The sequence below is a fragment of the Coenobita brevimanus genome, chromosome 79, assembly GCF_032717465.1.
Source record: "Coenobita brevimanus isolate Jiangsu-jjx chromosome 79, ASM3271746v2, whole genome shotgun sequence".
Lineage (NCBI taxonomy): Eukaryota > Metazoa > Arthropoda > Malacostraca > Decapoda > Coenobitidae > Coenobita > Coenobita brevimanus.
The window spans coordinates 407,501-432,403 of record NC_137032.1 but is presented as its reverse complement, the minus strand read 5'-3'; the positions used below and the strand labels follow the sequence as shown (position 1 = coordinate 432,403).

The following is a 24,903-nucleotide window of genomic DNA, read 5'->3' as shown; positions in this document are numbered from 1 at the left end:
CACATTACGCCTTAGTATCCTCTTGTACGTTAATGATGCAAACTATGTAACCTTTAAAACTACATAATATATTAGGGAATGTGCTGAATAAATCGCCACAGAAAAGGTGTTACAATATCTCCACAGCCACTTAGAACACGACGCATACTCACAAGGTAACTTCTTCAGTACGGTGATGTCTCTTTCATTCTTGCTGTCCACAAGCGATTTTTTTCAGTTCAGGAGAGGCTTAACAAAAATCGTCTGGATGTAACAAAATATAGCTAAAATTGTACGTCACTGTCCACCATTTTTAGAAGCGGGGATATCTCTAGGACCGGCCCAGTCAGTCAATCGCCCCCTAAGGATTTTCGTACGCGAGGTGGTTCGCTCTAGAGAAGATCATCATAATCCCGCATCTATCTGGCGTTTCTGTATTTATTTTCCTCTTGCCATCTGCACACGATATCAGTCTAGTTGAGGCTCTTCCAACTGGAGAGGTTAGATGCGGCATTCACCTTTCCTACACAGCTCTGTCCTAAGCTGAATAAAATCGTCCGGGAAAGCATCACCATTCTGGAAGAGTGAGGAGCACGTGGATATAAACACAGAGCCTAAACCGCACTGTAGAGCCAACACCCCACAGAGATGTTTGGTTTATTAATTAACGAGGGAACTACCTTTGGTCATAACAGGATGGGATGTCAGGCCCTACAACGCACTGGTAACGAATGAACACAACGACGAGCGTGGCTTGATAAGGCATGGCCGACACGTGCTCTTCCAGATGTAAACAAAAACTGACACGTGTTCTTCCAGGTTAAACAAAAACTGACACGTGTTCTTCCAGGTGTAAACAAAAACTGACACGTGCTCTTCCAGATGTAAACAAAAACTGACACGTGTTCTTCCAGGTGTAAACAAAAACTGACACGTGTTCTTCCAGGTGTAAACAAAAACTGACACGTGCTCTTCCAGGTGTAAACAAAAACCAGCTGATTGTCAGGTGGTGGGGGACTGGCCATCTCAGCCTCGGGAGTCATGGAGGCGAGATATATAGAATTCCTTACTCGATAATCACATTTCCTTCAATACAAAACCTGTGTATATACATAAGACATTAATAGTGGTGACTTTCAGGGCCGTAGTCTAGATGGCATACAGGGCTTCGCAGCGTCTTTTCCTTAGTAGTTTATTTGCCATGCTACACCATTTTTTTTTCAATCAATTTCTAAAGCTTCCGAGGGTTTAAAAATGTATAAAGAACGACTATCAAAGGTGTAATAGTCACAATAAATCGACAAATAAAAGGCGCAACGGAGCCCAGACTGCCACCTAACACACTGTCCTTAGACATACAGATATATACATGACATTCAGCTTCCTATACAGTGATCCGGCGTGACTAGAACTTATGACCTACTGTTAGTAAGACTCGTGTACGGGAAGGAATACTGTCGGTGAGGCAACTGAGAAGACAGGTAGCACAGGGATGACTGGGGCTCGTACAGAATCCTCGTCTGTTTAGAAACCTCCCTAACACCCACACCTTAGCAATTTATTTTGGAATATGGCTGGGTAATAGTCTTCTGAACGTTATTTATGCAGAGTATGGCGATATTGGAAGGATTTGTGTAACGGAAAAGGACAGAAAGGTGTAATAAAAAAAAAATCGCTTAGGAAAAGGTGCTAGGGAGCTTCCTCATCCGACGTGAATACTGGTCTGTTAAGGAAGCTCCCTAACACTCTTCCTTAACGATTTATTTTTGGATACGGCTGGGTAATTTTCTTCTGAACGTTATTTATGAAGAGTATGGCGATATTGGAAGGATTTATGTTGCACATAAGAGGACATACAGGTGCAATGAACAAAATAAATCGCTTAGGAAAAGGTGTTAGGGAACTTCCTCAGCCAATGAGAATACGGGCCTGGGTGACACTTGCTTAAAAACACACAATATTGGGCTATAATTCTCAGAGCTTAGGGATGATTTACTAAGTGTCACAGAGAGCTTCGTGGTACCTCTTCCTTAGCGATTTATTTTGCATATCACACCTCAAAATTCCCTTGTATCACACCCTAAAATCCTCGTGTGTCTTCGTTATATCGTTTTAATGTCGCATACTGTACACTAATAAAATACAAGAGGTGTAATAAGCAGAATGAGTCGCTAGGAAAAATTTGCTACGAGCCATTGGAAGCTTTCTATCACCTCTTTTGATTGTTTAAATATCGAAGGAAATTTCAGTGTTCTCGCGTTATTTTTATGAACATCGACATAGACTGCATGAACAAAATAAAGGCGAATAGTACCAGGCCATATGCGAAAATAAACTGGTTAAGATAGGCGTTAGGAAGCCCTCTAAGCTGACGAGATTGGGACCCATGAACATTCACTCGCTCACTCACTCTCTCACTTTCACTGGACATCGCATCTTATTTAACACTAGCTATGACTTCCATTTTTTTCCCTTACTTCCTTACTCAGCTACGGTAAGAATGTGTTTCCTCAGTTTAACCAAATAAAAGAATTTCCTTACTCAGATTAGGAAGGCGAATATAAATAATTTCCATAATGAATACTCTCTCTTTCTCTCTCTCTTCTAAAAGCAAGTGATCTCTATGAATTAAGAAGGATGACTAGAAGCAAACAGGGGCAGACCAGAAAAGACTCCCAGCCCGCCATATCATAACGTATCATACAATAGAACTGAGAGATACAAATACTGTTGGTAATGCCATAATAACAGACACGATAAAAAAAAACAATGCGTGGACGACAGACATAAAAAAAAAAGATAAAAATGACGAAAAAATACAAGGCTGACTGACTTGGAAAACTAATAAGACATGAATGAAAACGAAAAAAAGAGATGAATGAACACGACACACAAAAAATATAAGGCAATGATATAATAAATGGTGACTGAATGATATGTATATGAATAATTACAAACACACGACTCCCCTGAAGACCAAATGATATTACGTATCCATATAATGAAAAAAAATCACAGCAATAACACGGGTGCTTGCAATATGAATGATGTGGTATTCTGTTATTTATGCATGAACCCACCCCAACCCCACTCATCCTTCGCCAGCGTGAGGAAGGGTATATTCTGGCTTTCACTCTCCCTCCGATAAGAATGTCAGGTTTTGTAGCAGACCTAATGTGAAGTTAATGGAGAATGAAGGGGAGGAGAGAAGGAGGGGGGTGAGAACTAAGGGGGAGATGAGGGGAGGAAGAGAAGGAGCAGGTATGAAAATTGATGAGAAAAAAGGAATGATGAGGAAGGAGAGATGGAGGGGGAGGAAATGCATGGGGGAGACGAAGGGAGGAAAAGAGGGAGTAGATGACAATACTGAAGAGAAGGGAGAATGAAAGGGGGTGAACAGAATCATAACGAATAGAGGGGGTGAGGTGTGTGGGGCGTGGGGGTGAGTATGTGGGGTGTGAGGGTGAGTATGTGGGGTGTGAGGTTGAGTGTGTGGAAGGGGGAGGGGGTGATCACGAGTAGGTCAGCCACAGCAGCAGCAGGGGCGCGGTCAGCAGGGAGGTCAGCAATGTCCTGGTGTTCACTGCACCGCTGGAGTGGGCTGCCCGTGAGACTGTAAACAAAACAAAAACATTGGAAAAAAAAAAAAAAGCATATACATTAGGACGAAAACCTTATACCGTAGAAGTTTGAGAATTAATATCTACCCGTATCTATCAGTGTCTGTCTGTGAGTCTGTCTATCTATCTACCTGCCTATCTATCTATCTGTCAACCCCTGAACCACGGCCATAGTGTGTGTTCTAACCTAACGAAGATCCCAGGCCTATTGCAGCTCAGATGGTGGCCAAGTACAGTCAGAGTGGTGGGGCGATTTGACTAGTAACCAAGGACACTCAGTCGTCCCTCATAATCATGGCCTATCGAATTTCATGCAAACGGGTGAAAACAAACAGACCATAGTAACCAAGGAGACTCCAAATCATAACAAAGGTTCATGTAATTCAACCGGGACATATAAATCAGGTTGTGGTGAGAGGCCGCGTTCGGTGAGATGTAAACAAAGCGTCCACACTCACTCTCATTGTTCCACGCTGGGGGCTGCTCCGTGGTTTTCTTCACCCAGGGGTTCTTGGTTGTAGGGGGCCACCAGGGATGACGTGAGGCGGAGGGGTTGGGCTGGGGTGGTGGCGGGGTTGACGTCCTAGCTTCTATCTCACTGCAGGTGGCTGGTGGGGAGAAGGGGAGAGGGGTTAGTTGATGGGGTAGAAAGGAGAGACGGGAGAGGGGAGATGACGGGAAGGAGGAAGTTGGAAAGAATTAGTTGACGGGGGGGTTGACGTTCTGGCCTCTCTCTCACTGCAGGTGGCTGGTGGGGAGAAGGGGAGAGGGGTTAGTTGATGGTGGCGGAAGGAGTGACACGAGGAAGTGCGTTGTTGTTGAGAGAGAGAGAGAGAGAGAGAGAGAGAGAGAGAGAGAGAGAGAGAGATGAGCTAATGAGGAAGAAGGGGAGAAGACGGATGAGGAAGTTGGAGAATTAGGGGGAGAGGAAGATGTAAGGGGATATGTTGAAAGACGACAATGAATGTATGAAAGATCGATGGGGAAGGTAAGAGGAGGAAAAAAAAAACACACCAATGGAGAGGGAATAACGTCAAAGGAATGGTAGGAATAATAATACATTAGAAAGAAGCATAAGAAAGTGGAGAGGAAAGGACAGAGCCGATGTGAGGTACAGGAAGATAAGAAAGAACAGAATCTATGGAATAAATGGGGAGGATATAGACGGAGAAGGAAAGGCGGAACAAGGAGGTGTATGAAAGGAAGAACACAGAGAAGGGAACGAGGAGGAAAATAAAAGAAGTGGAAGATGAACAATGAGGAGTGAAGGACGTGTAGAGGGAGAGAAGGAAGAAATTCGGGAAAAGGAAAAAGATGGAGGAAACGCGAAATGGTGTCAGAGGGAGGTGAATACTGAAGGACGAGCAGGGCGAGGCAGAGTGGATGGGAGGGGTCAAGATAAGGGCAGCATTAAAGAGGAAGGGGTGACGAAGGAGGGAGGGAGGGAGGGAAGGAGGTAGGGGTTAAGAAGGAGGGAGGGAGGGAGGTAGGGGTTACGAAGGAGGGAGGAGTGAGGTAGAAGGGCGGGGCACGCAACTTACCCCATACATCTATACTCAAACATTATTTACTATTTCACCTACTGTACCTCCTTGGCCAAACCTCATCTCTTGCCACTAACTACCCTAAAAAAATTAATAAATAAAAGAGGGGCGAGGCAGGAGTGAGGCAGGAGTGAAGCACGGGTGAGGCAGGAGGGAGTGGCTTCATGACGTCAATGAGGCAGGAGTTAAAGGGGATGTGGAGACAAATACAGTGGGTCATGCACAGGAAAAAATAATAACAAAAGAAAAACGAATGAAGAAATAAAGAGAACACCATCATCATTATCAACATTATCACCATCACCATCACCACCACCACCATCATCATCAACATTATCACCATCACCACCATCATCATCATCAACATTATCACCATTACCATCATCATCATCATCATCATCATCACCATCACTTCAACAGGGCAATCAACAAAGCAAACAGCAGACATAAAGTGAGTGTTTGGAGATACGAATATCAAACACTAAGCCAATCTCACACTGACGCCTTTGATGTTCTGGGGCCCGAGGTTAGGCTATCGAAGTCTAAAGCTGGTATTCTCGTCAGTAGAGGAAGCTCCCTAACTCCTCTTCGTTAGCGATTTAGGTTATGGCTAGTTAATATCCTTTTGTATATTTATTTATGCAGAGTATGGTGATGCTGGAATGATTCACGTAACACAAAAGAGGACAGTACGGTGTAATAAGCAAAATAAATCGCTTAGGAAAAGGTGTTTGGGAGCTTCTTTAACCGAAGTGAATAAGGACCGAGTTCGTTTAAGGGTACAGTAGGTATCGATATAAAGAACAGCAAACAACAAATCTAATGGTCCTTTAGAGGCTGTTTGTTGCTTAGAAGACTTAGACTATGGTATCTAATTTATGAGACGAAGACAAGGATAGCATACCAGGAACCCCCACCCACCCACCCACCAAACTGACAGGCAAAGGTCTCTGGTGGTACTGCTTCTTGAAAAAACCTCCATTCGCCTCTTGGGGATTCAAACCTGTGTGTACCCCATCATCTCACTCAAGTATATGATGACAAATGATCAGAGTGAGAAGGTGGAACTGCCATAACTTTGAGAAACGAACTTCAGGAAAGATGTAAGCAGGATCGTAACACCTGCCCAGACCAATTAGAGAGGTGAAGTTCAAGGTAATGGTAAGCGTGGCCGTAACACCCACCCTACCTGAAATTTCACTAGAGAGAGAACTATGATCGAAATACCATACATAAACAAAGAGAAGAAACTGAAGGGAAAGGTAAGAATGACGAACACATTCTACCTGAGAAGAGATGATACTGGAGGGGAAAATAAGCATGACTGAAACACACATTCTACCTTACGAGACGAAACTGTAGGGAAACGTAAGCATGACTGTAACACACATTCTACCTGACGAGAGACGATACTGAAGGGAAAGGCAAGCATGACTAACAACATTTTACCTGACGAGACGCGAAACTGAAGGGAATAGTAAGCATGACTGTAAAACACATTGTACTTGACGAGAGACGAAACTGAAGGGAAAGACAAGCATGACTAACATATTCTACCTGACAAAAGACGGAAATGAATGGGAAAATAAGCATGACTGTAACACACATTCTACCTCACGAGACGAAACTGTAGGGAAAGGTAAGCATGACTGTAACACACATTCTACCTGACGAGAGACGAAATTGAAGGTAAAGGATAGCCAGGTGTTAACACGTACCCTGCCTGACGAGCTTCATGCCGTGTGCGAGTGGCTGCAGTCCCCTCATGCAGCTGGTGCCGGCCTCTATAATGAAGATCTCGTTGAGGCTGACCACCACCCCTGCGAAGCACTCATAGGTGTCCACATCACGACGGTGGGTGAACGTGTACATAACTCCACCCTCCGACCACTGACCCAGGCACCGGTACTCACGTTCTGGGGGGTGAGGCAGGTAGGCAGGGGTTAGGCAGGGGTGAGGCAGCTTGTAGGGGTGAGACAGGTGTACAAAAGGGAGAAAGAACAGAAGGGGTGAAACAAGTAAGTGAGTGTGGGATGGATGAGTGGGGATAAGGCAGGGGTGAGGAAGGGTGCAGGGGTGAGAAAGAGTGGATGTGTGAGGCAGGTAGGTAAGAGACAGATAGGCAGATGTGGGAGATATAAGCAGGGTTGAGGCAGAGGAGTTGGAGTTAGGGAGAGGCAGGTATAGGGAATAACAAAAGCAGGTAGGGGTGAGACAGGTGGCAGGGGGATGGGGGGCGGTGAGATGGATGAACATGGGTGATGCAGGTAGGCAGGCAGGCAAAGATGAGGAAAGTGGGGTAAGGCAGATGAGTAGGGGGTGGGCAAGGTAGGCAGGAGTGAGGCAGGTAAGCAGGGGATAGGCAGGTAGACAAGGATGAGAAAAGTAGTCTGAAGAAACATGACAATTTTAGGCCAGGTAAAAGTGGACAGAATATAGCAACTAAGCCTCATATACTCTCGGTAGTAGGGCCTATTTCTCTTCTCTCTTCTTTTCACAACCTCTTTTTCCCTCCCAGCTTTCTAACCACACCCCTGTTTCCCAATAAAACATTCTCTTTACGGCCAATATCCCGTCCACACTCAACGCTGCCAGAGTAAATGAGGGCTCTCTTTGATGCCCCGCCACTTTCTCTCTCTTAAAATTACCGGGCACTTGAGAATTTCCCTTCCTGATCTATCGCTCGAGTTCCCTGGGTTGGAGAGGTGCAAGGTAAGTAGGAGGCAGGGAGTAAGCAAGGTAGGGTAGTTCATCATCATCATCATCATTCAATTTACTCTTAATGCAAGAAAGTTGAATACTGTTTAATTACTACTACTAATAACCATAATACTAATCCTGGACAGTTTAAAGAAAAGAGTCCATGCACTGAAAGCTGAAAAGACGACATAACACCGTAAGAGTTCGGTTGGCAATTAGCGTAAAAAATGGTGAAAGTACGATCATGCAAGTCAGCTAAGCCCCTGAATAAGCGTGAAGCCACACTTTGCACACTTCTCAGCACTACAACCACTACAACAGCACTACAGTCACTACAACAGCACTACAGTCACTACAGCCACTACAACAACAGCAATACAGCCACGACAAAACCCACAACAACAGACAACAACAACAACGATAACAACCACACTCAGACGCACTACACACGCATAAACGAAGGAAATCAAATGTTACAACACCGAAACAATTGCTCAGGCAGCGAGTAGAAAAAAATAAAAAAAAAATAAATTGGTAAGAACAATGTAGCGTGAAGTGTCGGTGGTCAGAGGGGTGGATGTGGGTCGGTGTGAGGTCAAGGAAGAGGTAGTTTTTCTCCACGTCATGATTTAGTGATTTCAATAATATAAATTCAATGACATCAAAATTGCCAAGAGTCAAGGTCTTAAAAGTTGAACGTCTGTGTCATCATTCCTCAGAATTAACTCAGACTGGCTTATGTCATTCTGTGTCAGGTTTAGTAATTATCATCATCATCATTATCACAGACCTAATTAATCATCATCATCATCATCATAAAACAGGAAAGCATAACAGCAGGAGAACTATCAACAGAAGTCCAGTGAAATATAGACATTCCTGTGTAAGTCAGTCATACACGGGGGGATGATTGAGGTGAAGTATACACAAGCATTTTTCGTCGTCAATTTGCCTGTAAAAGTGTGCTGTATACCTCAAAATGTGTGTGTGTGTGTGTGTGAAAGAGAAACAGACATCATTGTTGGCAAGGGGATAAGGTGTGATATATAAAAATACACTGGTAAGAAAGACGTGTTATAATGCATGAAAACAATCGCCCGTTATGTTTGTTTGTCTAGTGGGCTCCGTTATAAGAATGTGTCCTTGACTATGATATGAGTGTGTGTGTGTGTGTGTGTGTGTAGATGAGATGAGATGCGGTGAGGTGATCCTAGTGTATTACGCGTGTGAGATGCTGTGATGAGATGAGGTGAAAAGATTTGGTATTATCTAGGAAATAAGGTTTAATGAGGTGATAAATGTGTTCTGTGCGTGATGTGACTGGGATGCTGTGAGGTAATGTGTGCCCCTGTATGTGAAGGAGGGGAGGGGAGGTGACTGACGTGAGGTGAGGAGAGGTGAAGTGTAGTGATGTGTATTCTTCAGGTGTATCAGGTGATGTTAAGTGAGGGTACAGCATGCAGACCCTCATCCCTGGCCCTGTGATTGAGAGACGTATTCTAAGTGGCCTTGAAGATGTCTGAACACCTTTTCCTTAGCGATTTAGTATACACATTACACCTCAGTATTATCCTGTATGTAATTTATGCCATGTCAGTATTAAAAAGGCAAAGTAACACACAAGAGAATGTCAAGGTGTAATACGCAAACTAAATCGCTAAAGAAAAGGTGTCACGTAGCCTTCTATTCCACTTACAATGCTGCCCTAGGACTGTGGGGTGAGAAGGTGCGACCACAGGGAAAAACGGTGCAGAGGATGACGATTAAATTACGTGAGTCACCCCCCCACACAACGAAAACTGGAGTGGGGTGGATAGGGGGTGGAGACTAAGGTGGGAGTGGGGAGAGGATGGCGTACGTGGGAGTGACGGTGTGTGTGTGTGTGTGTGTGTGTGTGTGTGTGTGTGTGTGTGTGTGTGTGTGTGTGTGTGTGTGTGTGCTTTGCGGGAAAGGGGGTTGGGTCATGAGCGAAACAGGCGGGAGGTGGGGAGGGGCAGAGACAGTAAGCGTGCGGGTGTGACACTGACGGTGCGGGCGACGGTACGGGTGGCGGTGCTGGCGGTGCTACAGGGGCGGGTGCCGGTGTCAGGGATGTGCCAGGCAGCTATGGTGGGTGCCACGGCGGACACTCTTCCCTTAGATTCACAAAATAACTTACGATTATTTTCCTCTCGTAACTAAGACCGGCATATACAGTGACAGCAAGCGATATAGAAAGATTCTGTATTCCTCCTTGTCTTTTTTGTTAAAACGTCTTAGTTACGAAAGGAATTTGATCGTAACTAAGACTGTTTTTCCAAGAGACATGGCGGGATTCTGTACTTTCCAATCCTTGTTCTCCCTACTAAAGCATCTCTTGGCTATGCAGGAAGAACAACAGACTTGGTAAAATTCTGTACGTTTTTCTCCTTGTCTTTACTGCAAAACAAATCTTAGTCACGAAAGTGAATCAATCGTAAGTTGCTTGTGAATCAACGTCCTGACCTTCGATGGTGACTGGGTGGAGTCCTCTCAGATGCTCCCAGTCGGACTGTTGTTGTTGTTCCGACTCCACGCGGACATAGAAGGGACGTTCGTGTGGGCTGGGCAGGCGAGTGGTGGAGGGTTGGGTCAGCACGGGGTCAGGGAGATCACGTGCCCTCTGCTGACCCTCTAAAGCCAGCACGTGATCGGGAAGGTCACGTGGCTGGGCCTGTGTCTGCGCCTGTGCAAGTATCCCTCGTGTCGGAGCCTGGTCGTCCGGAAACACATAGACTCGCTTGGGCCTTTTGTCCCTCGTGCGTCTACCCTGCGTCCCTCCTATGGTTGTAAACTGCGCCTCTGAAGTCCATCCCAGCTCGGCGGCGCGGGTGTAGGCCCAGGTGGGGCGACGGGTGGAGTGGCGGTGTGCATGGCGTGTGGTGCGGTGTGGCAGATGCGGTGCGAAGTCAAACACATCATAGGCACCATACACGCTCCTCTGATGGCGTCGCACACTCGGCCCTCTCACCTTTGAGTCGTCTTCTACAATTCCAATCTCGCCTCCTCCTGCTGTTGCCATCACACTACTGGTTATACCACACTATACCACACCGTATCATACCACACTCCTTCTCCTGCATCATACTATACCACAACACACTCCTCTCTTAGCATCGTTCACTCGTCCTCTCATCTTAGTATCATCTTTCACTATTCCAAACTCACCCCTTTCTTCTCCTTCTCCTGGTGTTGATGTTGCCACCACCGTCCTTCTAGTTATGCCTTCCCATGCCACACTATATCACACCACATTTTATTCCACGCCCGTACCACACGGCACCATAGCATATCACACCACGATATACCAAACCACAATTAATTACTCACATCACAATGTCATTATTATACTATACTCACACCAGACTTGCACTATACAACTCCACACCACAACACCAACGATTATGCTACGCTATACCATAATGCTTATACCACACTCACTACACCATCACCACACCACACCACACCACTGCTGCTTAAAACACATTCACATCACTTCACCATAACACAATCGGTAATTATACTCCACCACAACACTAGCAACAGACTACACCGTTTATAAACCATACCCGCCCCCACACCACACCACCAGTAATAATACCACATCACACCATAACAAAACATCACATCACCATGCCATGACACACAACACCACACCACACCATCGCTGACTACACCACACTCAAACCACAGTACCACACTAAGCTATAGCCCTATGAAACTACAAATGATTATACCACACTACACGCCATCACACCATACCACACCACACCACAATATCTCACCACACCACACCACACCACAATATCTCACCACTTCACACCACACTCCTTCACTACACTAGTTTTATAGGTGGTAGCAGAAACTGTTAATATTAATCATGAGTTACATGTTAGTATTAAACTGATGAAAAATACACATGCCAATACAGTGTTAGTAAGTTAGTGGGTTCCATGAGAGCAGATGATGCCTAGATATACAGTAGGAATTAATGGTAAGGCATGAGGTTAGGGGCGCCACTGTTATCAAATTTCAAATGAATTTTTATTTAGCCATTTTATATTGCACAAAATTACCTCCCCTTACCAAATCTATGCCAATGAATCGATTCTAACCTCGCCTAATATGACCTAACGAACGAGGCTAAAACTAAACAGAGGAAAAGAAACATTACTTTAACCAAACCAACCCTAACTTAATCAAATTCATTCAGATCTAACCAAACCAAGCCTGACCTTACCAACTTAACCAAACCAACCCTAACTTAATCAAATTCATTCAGATCTAACCAAACCAAGTCTGGCCTTACCAACTTAACCAAACCAACCCTAACTTAATCAAATTCGTTCAGATCTAACCAAACCATGCCTGACCTTACCAAACTTAACTGACTTGGCGTAACCCTATCTAACCTGACCTAATCTAAGTACACCAGGGCAAACCTAACCTAATTTATCTAGCATGCCTAACCTAACCTAACTTCATATAATCTAACCTAACAATCCAGCAAATCTAACCCAACACAATCTAATTTAACCTCATTAGTCTAACCTACCTTGCCTAACTAAATATAACATCCTAAACTGTCCTTCTAACTAATCCAAATGTAACAGACCCAACCTCACCTAACCATACCAAACAAAGCGGCCTAACCTAAGCAGACGCAAGAAAAATACAGCCATCATTATCATCACCTTCATCATCATCAGCATCACCTTCATCACCCTCATCATCATCACCATCACCTTCATCACCCTCATCATCACCATCACCCTCATCATCATCACCACCATCACCATCACCATCATCATCATCATCATCACCACTACCACTACAATCACCATCACCACCACCACCATCATCATTATCATCACTATCACCACCACCACCACTACCACCACCACCACCACCACGATCATCATTATCAACACCATTATTATCATCATCAACACCATCATCACCACCAGTACTACTACCATCACCGTCACCACCACTACCATCACCATCATCATCATCACCACCACCACCATCACCATCATCATCACCATCATCACCACCATCACGGTCATCAGCATTATCACTATCATCATCATCATCACCATCATCACCACGACTACCACTACTATCACCATCACCACCACAACCATCACTATCACCACCACCACGACCACCATCATCATCACCACCACCACCATCACCATCATCATCATCATCACCACCATCACCACCACCACCATCACCACCACGATCATCATCATTATCACCAGCACCACCACTACCACCACCACCACCACCACCACCATGATCATCATCATTATCAACGTCATCATCATCATCATCACCATCAGTACTACTACCATCACCGTCACCACCACCACCATCACCATCGCCATCACCACCACGATCATCAGCATTATCAACATCATCATCACCACCACTACCACCACCTCCACCACCACGATCATCATCATTATCACCACCACCACTACTACCACCACCACCACCACCACCACCACCACCATCATGATCATCATCACAAAAAAATGCCGAAATAGCCAAAGAAGTGACGCCCATAACCTCAAAATTTACCGGAAACAAAAGCCTGAATATTTTTTCCCATCACCAGTACTAAAAACAACAATAATAATAATAACAATAATAATAATATTGATAATAATAATAAATGAAAACAAAAATTGAATCGGTAAATGCAGAGTGGTTAACCCTTTCACTACGAGGCGGCCGACTTGCTGTGAAGAAAAATGTGTGATGGGAGAAAGACTGAAAATAATGCACGTCCTCGTTGTGAAAGGGTTAGTTCTCTCTCTCTCTCTCTCTCACACACACACACACACACACACACACACACACTGACTCCCTCCTTCATTCCCCCCCTCTCTCACACACACACTCCCTCCCTCTCCCCGCAGTACTCACCCTCATACACCTCCGTCTTATTGAAGCAGGAGGAGACGGTGTAGTGCATGTGCTGTGGGTCTTTGCAGTCTGAGGACAGCTTGGCACACAGTTCTTGGGCGTCCGGAATCACACCTGTATATTCACCTGTAATGGGACACCCTGACAGGTTCTCGGGGGCCAGTCCTGGTGGGAGAAGGGAAGGTTGAGATAGAATGATGTTTGTGGGATAGGCAGAGTGATAGATAGATAGATAGACAGATGGATGGATGGATAGGTAGACTGATAAATAGATGGATGAATGGATGGATGGATAGACAGACAGACAGATGAACAGACAAATTAAGACAGATAAATGGATCGACAGACAGATGCTGGTCTATACTATATGAGAGAGAGAGAGAGAGAGAGAGAGAGAGAGAGAGAGAGAGAGAGAGAGAGAGAGAGAGAGAGAGAGAGAGAGAGAGAGAGAGAGAGAGAGAGAGAGAGAGAGAGAGAGAGAGAGAGAGAGAGAGAGAGAGAGAGAGAGAGAGAGAACTGAATAAGACACTACAAAGAAATGAATGTATATATTAACCAGTCAATCAATAACTAAACAAAACCACAAAATACACACGAACACTGACAACATCTACTTACTTCCTTGCGTGGTCCAACTTTGCCCTCTAAACATATCGTCAGAGCAGATCCTTGAGGCGTTGTACTGATTGGCAGGGAAGGCGGCTGTTGGGGGGTAAGAAAGAGGAATTGGAGTCAGATGGGGGTGATGTGAGGGAGCTGGGGTGCGTTGGGGTAAGAATTGAAGGGCTGGAAGAGGTGGGGTACGTAGTCAGAATTGGGGTGAAGTGGGGTGAGATTAGGGATTAGGTGTGGTGGGGTAAGGACTCTGAGTTTGAGGCGGGCTGGGATGATGTTAAGTGAGATACAGAGTTGGGATTGGGCGTGGGTAAGAAAATAGAGTCAGGATGTGGTTAGGGAGTCAAAACGGGTGAGATGGGGTGTTAAATCGAAGTTGGGCATAACGCAAGAGTCTGAGATGCAGGTGGTGAAAACAGAACGACTAGAATGAACATAATATTATCATTTAGCAGGATTCCCTTGTATACGCTTCTTATCAATGCATCATGAAAGCATAATCTCGTAAAGAAAATCGAAAAATAATTGGGTGTATGGAGGGTAACGTGGGATACTGACTGCTACACTCACCCATCTGGTACTCCATCACGTTGACTGCTCGCTTCTTGATCCATAGGCACGTGAACTCATCCTCGCCGCTGTAGGGGAGAGAGAGAAAGTGAGTTAGGAGGTGAGAGAGAGAGAGAGAGAGAGAGAGAGAGAGAGATCATAAAGGGTCATAAATACGACTGAGAGTGAGAAAGGAAGTGAATGATTTTATATATACACATAATGAATAGAGGCAGCCAGACATGTATAACTCTAATCTACCAATCAGGCAGCCAGCACCCTCGGGCCACAGTCACGTCGCCGTGAAAACCGGATTGACACTTTGTTACGGGGACTAGCTTCACCGTAACTGTTTACCTGGAGCCACTGCAGGTTAATGAGCTCACAGAGGAACCGGAAGATGGCGCCACTGATACACCTGTTACCTCAGGGCTTCAGGTATGATGGGCACAGTCATAGGCAAATGTTTTCCCACACTTCTCTATCGGCTGTGGTAATGGACGACGTTGCACAAACTAACTTCGTGTGATGACAATAAGAAGCATACAACAAAAGAGTATGAGAATGAAGAATACTCTTTGTCGTTTGATGTGGAATGTGAAATATGAAAGAGACTGGAATGCATGGAGAAGATTGCCTGCAGACTTTTGTTTATTGCTGTACTTGCGTGTCAAGGCGGCAGGCAAATGAGAGAGCATTGCCAGCTGATCTCATTCTAGTTAGCGGTGGAGAAAACTTTGAAATAAACCTCCAATACACTCAATTAGTCCAACAGTAACCATCTTCACAAGGTTTGCTCTCATGGCCCCCTTCCCACCCCACCACGATTTCAGCTCGTCCTACCCATGCGTTGTCCCCCACGCCGAGTTATTCCTCCCGACCCCCGACCCCCGACCCCCGATGGGAGGATGTTTTCATATAAACCCTCTCTGCACTCACACCATTTCCAACAACATCCACTTTCACACGGTACAAAATCCTACCCCAACCCCATCCCCTGCCAAATTTCCAGCCAAGCCTAACCATCCCTTGGCTCACCGTGTTCTTTTATTTCTCTCTCTCTCTCTCTTTCTTCTTCTTCTTCTTCTTTTTTTTTTTTTACGACCTCTCTTTGACGGTTTCATGGGCCGACGCAGGTCATGTGGTCAACAGACACGCTTGTTCCTGTAACACTCTTAGGCTCCAACGACTCCCTCTCAGCGGACATAAAATCGTCTGGCATTTGCCGGACCAAAATACCAGAGTCATTCCTGTTCGTAAGAGGGTTAACGATGATGCATTAACCCTTTCATGGTCAGAAGAACTCTTGTATTTTACGCCAGCTAACGCCAGACGATTTCACTCAGCTGAGAGTGTTACAGACGCCTGGGAGTGATAATGCAAATAGACAAACGCAAAGGCTGGGAACGAATAAAAGAGAAGGAGACTCAAGATTACTTCACTTCGAGGTGCTTGGACACATTGCCTCTAAAAGACTGGAGGTCAAAGGAAGAGGGAATGACAAAAATACAGTTCCACAGTTGACCAGTTGTTGTGTATACGAAGGACTGAGATTACCAGCTTTCCCAAATGTCAGTCTTATTCTTATAACAGAAATGGTGTAATTGTAGGTAACACTACTTTCTGACACCCAACTGTGACGTATAGATAGGTGCAGACAAGAGGAAACTTTTGACGATTACTGTAGCTAACTTCTAGTATACTATAGCACTAGCCGTGTGTGTGTGTGTGTGTGTGTGTGTGTGTGTGTGTGTGTGTTTTGGGCAGCATAAACTACACATTCAAATCGCACCAAAATTGGCACAGAAATCACAAAAAATTCGCTGATGTGAAAAAACTTGGTCCCATCACGACTGAAAAACTTTTACTATATTTAATGAGCGATCACATTTTGACCCAAAAACGCCGCTCCTGGCGCCCGGCATAGGATCTCCGTAGAATGTTTTGCCCATAGATACGACTAAAATAAACTACAGCAGCGCGAGAGCCCTCCGCAGGAGCAAGTACGAGGGGCCCGAAGTGCCCACGAGCACTTGTCTATATAGATGGCTGTGAAGAAGAAGACACTTTTGATGGTGATTGTAGAGGTTAGTGTGAACAAGGAGGAACTTTAAACTTACCACTGTGATGTGGAGTAGAGTGCATACCTCTCCCCGTGAGGTGCGTGTTGGGAGAGACAGAGGGTGTGGTATTTCTTGTCCGCCGCTCCGTCTTCAATCCACAGTTCATTGCCGTCAATCTGTGTTAGATAGATAGATAGACAAACAGATAGATCCATGAACTTTTACCTCTTGAAAACTCAGGTAACAAGGCATCTCTAAGGTGAAAAGCTACCCTACACAGAAGTTACATACAATCAACTCTACGCCAGAATGCAAATTACCTTCAGATGCTGCCATGCGCCCTGCGACCATGCGGGGAAGACGCAGGCGGTGGTGTGGACGACGGCAGGGGGCGCGGGGGGCGTGAGGGGGGTGAGCACCATGGTCTCATAGCCGTCGTAGGGGGAGTGGAGGTGGTTGGTGCACGTGGCGTCGATACTGAAGCTAAGGTGCACGCGACCATTGGTGGCATCCTCAGAGTACATCTGGGGAGGGGACGAGGAGGGTGTGGGTCAGAAAGCCTCTCAGTTTCTCTCTCTCTCTCTCTCTGCCTTATTTCACGTTCACTGGCAGAAAAGACAATAACACGGCTCCATATCCTTTCCTTTTCATAACACTTTCGTTTCGTGACTAGCATTTTACTTCCTTCCACCATCTCTCTCTCTCTCTCTCTCTCTCTCTCTCTCCTCACATTTCAGGAAGATCCAAGTTGGGCCAAAACCGCTATAGCTTAAGTCTCACAAATATACACAACTTCAGTGTCACTAAAATTCCACATAAAGTCATTTCTACGTATACTGCCACAAGGGTACAATCATGATACCTAAAAAATCGCTCTTATTTCCCTAGCGAGTGTGATGAAGGTGTTACATGAATTTTTGTGTGACAGTAATGCGAAGCACACAGTTAAGAAGTATGAGAAGGAAGAATACTCTCTGTCTTTCGAGGAGGAATGGGATGGATGATAGGAGACAGTGACAGAAGGGGACTGTTGATGAAGTTTTGGCTGTGCGAGTACGATGCAGCACTTACAGCACAGCGGTATCGAGGCTGGTTGTGTGATGTGGAATGGGAACAGGGAAGGCGGGACACAGTGACAGAAGGGGACTGTCGATGAAGTTTTGGCTGTGACAGTACGATGCAGCACTTACAGCACAGCGGTATCGAGGCTGGTTGTGTGATGTGACGGCCGGGTCCCACAAGGCCAGGTAGTGCTTCCCGTCATAGCCCCGCCAGTCACCCAGGCACCGCAGACCCATGTTCAACTCACCGAATGAACACCGACGGAACCTGTGCACAACACGAAAAAGAACACGTAGGTTTAGGGTTACGTTCTCATAGACATAAGGGACTCGCAACATCTTTCCTTTAGCGATTTATTTTGTGTAGTACTGAAGATTATTTTGCGTGATGTACCGGGACACTTCTGTTTATCTATCCATCTAAACATATATACACCAAACAACAACAATAATATACACATAGTTGGCATTAATACCGTAATATACGAGACGGCTATTGATGGGTGATGTACAGAATAAATCGCTTAAGAAAAAGTTACGAAATCTATAAAGGCAACCAGGAAAAGTCTCTCATAAATTTAATATATCAACCTGGGAGAAATAGGAAAGAAATAAAAAATAAAAGTGACACAACGAACTTACGTAGAGGATGCATCAGACCTGACAATTTTATTACAACGATGGAAGCCAGTATTATAAAAAGCACGAATATAATCTTACCTAAGCTGAAGTTCTGAACCCTTGGGACAATTGGAGAGTTCAGATGCTGGTTCAGGACACTCCACTGAACTCTCGGTGCCGTCGTTCACATCGTAGGTGAAACGGAACCGCCCGCTGATGGGACAGAACACACGATCGATAAGGCCGTCCTGGGTGAAGCTGCGAGACTCTGGCGGGGGAAGGGAGAGAGGGGGAGGTCAACAGAGGTCAACGTAGCAACTGCAGTCTTATCCACTTTAGCATGAAGAGGTATACCACTATCTTTTCCTTAGCAATTCGTATTCGATATTACAGTGTTTTATTCCCTTGTACATTTTCTACATGTAATCATCATCATCATCATCATCATTATCATCATATCTCGCCTCTTTCTCCTATTTGCAAGTGGTGTGAGGTAGGGTTCGGAAGGCAAGGGAATGGAAGGAATATGATGGTGATGAACTAATAAGCAGCACGCCCAATGAAATGAGTCACACGCTCAATTCAATGTTAAATAAATTGTTCCATACAGTCTCTTTCGGGGCCCTTGTGAATTCAAACCACGGCGGGTTAAACCTTGCCATCTCTGACGTTACATGCACAGATATAAAACAGTAAGCCTTAGAGGTAGGAGGGAGCCTCTTAAACTGACCAAAACACAGCCATAAGGATCATCTGGTGAGACGCAACACAGGTGACGTCACACATGGCAACCCGGACTCGTGTGTTGCGTCTGGCCGGGCTTCAAGGCCCCTCTGCTCCCCGCCACATTCCTTCCTGTTGCATCACTAGGAAGTTGCTTACATACTCGTCCCTCGCGTCACACCTGGCACCCCCCCACCTGTTTATGACGTCACCACATTGGCACCCCTAAACACACTCCACACCGTAATACTTCATACCACACGATGAACTTGTTCCTGACATCACAGCACCACACCATACTACTTCAAACCACACCACACTCCTGTTCCTGACACCACACCACACTCTTGTTCCTGACACCACACCACACTCCTGTTCCTGACACCACACCACACTGACACCACAGCACCACACCATACTACTTGACACCACATACACTTATTCCTGACTTCACAACACCACACCATAAGATGCTGTATGCAAAATACTTTACCACAAGGAAAGAAGACAATTTTTTACCAACAAAATAAAGAGTGTCTCCCTTAATTCATATCTATAGCTCTCTTCTTCATGCCAAAACTTTCACACACTTTACTGCTGTTTTCTCTATCAATAATTCCTACCCCTACACTGCATATAATTTCTCCCTCATAACAAACCTTTCACATACTCTGCTGTTGTATTTTCTATCTATAATTCTGACTCCTATTTATGTTTTTACGAATCTCATAATAACCATTAGAATCTTTTGCATTTCTCCCCAACTCAAGGTCCACTTTTCACACTTCGATACCACATCAGTATTTAATAAGTAAGGTATTTTCTCTAAATTACAGTAGCATTTCTGAGGTAAGCTAGGAAAAAAAAAAAACAGTGGAGTAGTAGCGGTATTTCAGAAGCATGTTATAAAAAAACAGAAGACCAGATAATAAAGATACTACTACTACTACTACCACTACTACTACTACTACTTCTGCTACTACTACTACTACTCACTGTAAAGCATAATTTCGCTGGCCCTCCTGGTCTGGATAGAGTGGAGTGTAGGACAGGTGAGGATGGCGGCTGTCTCGGTGGAGTAACACTTATTCAGTCCCTCTGTGTGGATCTGTGAAGGAGGAGCAGGAGGAAGAGGAGGAGGAAGAGGAGGAGGTGGACGAGGAGGAGGAGGAGGAGGAGGAGATTTGGAATATATTAAAGCACTATTGCCTTCTTATATCCAAATAAAATCATTCAATTCATAATGTGTAATTTTCAAACAGTTTTTGAAATACTTATACACACACACACACACACAATTGTGAAAAGAATAGAGGCAATTTTTATGTTTGGCTCACAGAAACTCAGATAGATATTGTTCACACACACACACACACACACACACACACACACACACACACACACACACACACACACTTCATGCTTCAAATTACAGGCACCCAATTCTTAAAAATCATACCTACACAAAGCAGTATAAATTCACAGCCATTCCAAACACGCACAACATCAGTAACATCCTTTCTACACATCCTCTCGTCCACTAAATCGATCCCCCACCAACATCCACACATATCCCCTATTTATAACACATCCACATGCTCCACATTCATTCTGATCCACTACATTCCATCCTGATCCAGCCTAACATCTTTCAGATCCTCGATTTTTCACCCACATCCATACGTTGCTTCCACTTTCAGAATCTCCACATCCACCCAACATCCACTCCACATCCATTCTGATTTTCTAACATCCTTTTTTACGCTTTCGGCCATCCACTATCACGACCTTTAAAAAGCTAAGTCTAACCCTTCTTCTTCTTCCCAAACTGATACCCCTTCCACTTCCAGCAGCTCCACATCTTCCACATCCACCCTGAGGCGCCTAAATCCACTAGTCCGTACCTGTATGACGTTGCCGGAGTGGAGTGCGATGCGGAAACACCTGAAGCAGTCCTCGCCCCCCGTTGGGTCTCGCAGAATCACGTTATTGGCGAATTTTTTGTGGCATACGCCCCACACAGGTATGCCGTCTGGGAGAATGGTTACCTGAGGGAGATGGGTGGAGAGGAAGGTAGATGGATGAGTTAACAGACTGATAGATGTATAGATGGATAGAAAGACAGATAGGTAGGTAGGTGGCTAGGTAGGCAAAGAGATGGATAGACAGATAGATTGATAGACAGATAGACAGACAGAGAGGTAGGCAGGTAGATAGGTAGACAGATAGATAGCTAATCCCTCCCCCTATGCTCTACTCATATAAACTTGGCCTAAAATCACTCCATCTTGAATGCTGAGTTGTGGCAATAGGGGAACACTGGGATATGGTGCTGGTCACGAAGAAGTGCTATGGAAAGGATGTAGAGCCGTAACATTGTCATATTCTAGACTAGCACTGCAAAATGATGCTAGTCACGAAAAAGTGCTATGGAAAGAAGGAAGAGCCATAGTGTTGTGTTCTTCGACTGAGCTAAGTGAAATAAACTGCATAATGACGAAAATCTGAGCCAAGTTAAGATGAAAGAACTATAACCACATCGACCCACTAATCAGACTACACCTAAGCCCGTATTCTCGACGGTAAAGGAAGCTTCCTAACATCTTTTCATAATCGACTTATTTTGCTTATTACACCTTACTGTCCTATTCTCTGTCATATAAATCCTTCCAATATCGCCACACCCTGCATGGATTGCGAACCAAATGATAATAACCAGCCATATCCAAAAATAAGTCGCTATGGAAGATGTGCTAGGGAGCTTCCTTACCCGACGAAAATACGGTTCCGTCCATGCGTCGAGCTGTAAGGGGTTAGAGAGCTTCTGCAGGTGAGAGTAAGGGAGGCTTACCTGTGAGTACTCGTGCACGGTGCCTTCTGATATACTGGAGATGCTGGACTGTGTGGCGAAGATGCCTTGGTATTCCATAGGGAAGTAACACACGCCACACGCTGCAAACAACACACACGATACACTACACTAGATGCCAAGATGTGTATGTCATTAAAATAGTTATTAGTTGTAGCTTTTCATCATTATACATTAAAGTCCTTATCAATAGCATCATCACGACCATTATCATCACCATCATTATCATCACCATCTTCCTATGCAAACAGCTACACAACGAACAAGACAGACAACATAAGAGAGTATCATCATCATCATCATCATCATCATCATCATCAACAGCAGCAGCATCACCTTAAGTCAGCCGCTACAGTTACACACAGAGTAGCCCACATCACAGGGCGACTGAATCATCATCATCAAAGGAACACACACACACACACACACACACACACACACGTGGGGGTGGGGGGACAGGAAGTGAGAGCAGTACCGTGGCGTTGCAATGCTCGATCAGTGGCCGGGGAATGATGATGACCCGCTATTATGCTTACTCAGAGGCCCAGGGTGGGGGCCGAGAGAGAGGGGGAGAGGAGTGGGAGAGGTTAGAATGAGAGAAAGGAAGAGGAAGGAAGAGGAATGGAAGAGGAGAAGGGTGCTGGTGGGTTGGAATGAGGAAGAGAGGAACGGGATGGAGAGGGATGAAGGTGAAGAATAGGAGGATGTGAAAGGGAATGTGAGGAGGGACGGAAGGGAAATGGCTGAGAGGCTGGAAGGAGGGGGAGATGAAATGGAAGAGGAAGGAGGAAGGGAAGGGAATGAAGAGGGAACAGGGAAGAGAAAGGATCGGTAAGAAGGGACAGGGAAGAGGAATGGCAGGGGCTGGAAGGGGAGGGATGCAGGGAACGAGGAAGGGAGGAAGAGAAGGAGAGTGTGTGAGGGAGAAAAATAAGGGCGAAAGGACGGGGATGGGTAGGGAGGAAGAGCAATCAGAGAGGAGCAGGAACGTTGGGGAGAGAATGGGGAGGGGAGGGGGGGAGATGGGAGGAGTGCAAAAAAGAGAAAGGGAAGGGGGAGTGGATGGGAAGAGGAAGATAAGTGGATGGATCATGTGGTTTTAAGTGGAGGGAAGTGTGGTTGTGGTGGGTGGAGGTATGTGGTGGGGGAGGTAGGTAGGTGGGGGTAGGTGGTGGTGGGGGCAGTGGGTGGGTGTGTATATGGTAGGAGGCGGTTGTAGGTGAGAATATGTAGGTGTAGGTTGGTGTATGTAGGTGTAGGTGAGTGGCGGAGGCAGTAAGTGGGTGTATGTGGGTGGGGGAAAGCAGTAGATGGGTGGGTGTATGCGGGTGTAGGTGGGTGGTGGAGGCAGTAGGTGGGTGTAGGTGGGTGGTGGAGGCAGTAGATGGGTGTATGTGGGTGTAGGTGGGGGAGTGAAGGGTCAGACATAAAAATATCCACTCTGTCACATATTCCATTACTCTGAAGGATCGTTTCATTTACCCTCACGCAAACACACACGCATCAACCCAGTAGTCCCTTTCATCTCTTTCAATGCAGTGACTTTTTTTTTTCTAATATAATCAAGCTATATTATAGAATTTAAGTTCACACGAGACATGGAAGGGTTAAGTACTTCATTTCTACGAGCTCTCTCCTGTACTTAAATAAAATCGTTTGTCTGTGGCACTTCAGTCTGAGGGATTTTTCTGAGTTTAAAGTTGTTCCTATGTACCCGGGGTAAATAATATCAGTCTATTATCACCTGATGGAACTGGGCTAATCCCATAACTCTAATGTTAAGTCGTGGTTGCATGAAATTTGATGAACCTTAGTTATGAGGTAGGAATGAGTCTCCTGGGTTGCTAGTTAAATCAACCCTTTACTCTGCTTACACTTGGCCATCAACTGAACTGAAAGACGTAGATCTTCGTCAGGTTTGAACATACACTCAATTTCTCTCTCTCTCTCTCTCTCTCTCTCTCTTTAATAGATAACACTTCTCGTCATTGTTGATATTTCACTATAAAGTCTATCACTACCCAATCGCTATCTTTGCCTGTTGTATCGCCTGTGACATTAAGCCTCAACTCCAATATTTACCCACCACCACCACAGCCACCACCACCACCACCACCATTCCCACCACCACCACCACCACCACCGCCACCACCATTCCCACCACCACCATTACCACCACCACCACCATTCCCACCACCACCACCACCACCACCGCGACCCATACTGTGCGGCCCACTCGATAAGGGACGCATTTCCTGGCCATAGTTTACCTTTCCCTCAGTCCATAGTCACAGGAAAAATGATAACAGCCAGTCTCAAATTCTTCTTTCAGTATTTTCCTTCTCGAGGTGTGGGGAACATGGTAGAGAACAATTTATTTTACGGGTTAGCGATGAGATGGAAGGGTGTAGTAGAGAGGTATATGAAAGAAGGTGTGTGTGACCTGGCAGCAGGGCGGTGAAATGACGTTGGACAGGGCGACATGGAGACGATTTGTTTGTGGCCACCCCTTACGGAATTGAAGCGTCTGGCAATAGATAGAAAGACAGATAGGTAGGCGATTAATTTACTTCTCTCTCGACGATAGTACATGATGTCAAAAGC

The 24,903-nt window shown here is 45.3% G+C and overlaps 1 protein-coding gene across 1 annotated transcript in view; it reads right to left on the bottom strand.

The window, feature by feature from the left end:
• Positions 1 to 3,478: 3,478 nt before the first annotated feature.
• LOC145408923 (uncharacterized) overlaps positions 3,479 to 24,903 on the bottom strand; it is a 56,195-nt gene continuing 34,770 nt past the window's right edge. Inside the window, exons 2-15 of the mRNA XM_080279504.1 lie at positions 22,282 to 22,382; positions 21,335 to 21,478; positions 20,427 to 20,538; positions 18,807 to 18,975; positions 18,216 to 18,354; positions 17,346 to 17,549; positions 17,083 to 17,201; positions 14,984 to 15,051; positions 14,417 to 14,500; positions 13,769 to 13,963; positions 10,328 to 10,843; positions 6,862 to 7,059; positions 4,058 to 4,207; positions 3,479 to 3,592 (exon numbers count right to left, since the gene is read on the bottom strand). Of these exons, the coding sequence (XP_080135630.1) occupies positions 3,492 to 3,592; positions 4,058 to 4,207; positions 6,862 to 7,059; positions 10,328 to 10,843; positions 13,769 to 13,963; positions 14,417 to 14,500; positions 14,984 to 15,051; positions 17,083 to 17,201; positions 17,346 to 17,549; positions 18,216 to 18,354; positions 18,807 to 18,975; positions 20,427 to 20,538; positions 21,335 to 21,478; positions 22,282 to 22,382 (2,300 nt within the window). The 3' untranslated portion in view covers positions 3,479 to 3,491. The remainder of the gene's footprint in view (positions 3,593 to 4,057; positions 4,208 to 6,861; positions 7,060 to 10,327; positions 10,844 to 13,768; positions 13,964 to 14,416; positions 14,501 to 14,983; positions 15,052 to 17,082; positions 17,202 to 17,345; positions 17,550 to 18,215; positions 18,355 to 18,806; positions 18,976 to 20,426; positions 20,539 to 21,334; positions 21,479 to 22,281; positions 22,383 to 24,903) is intronic.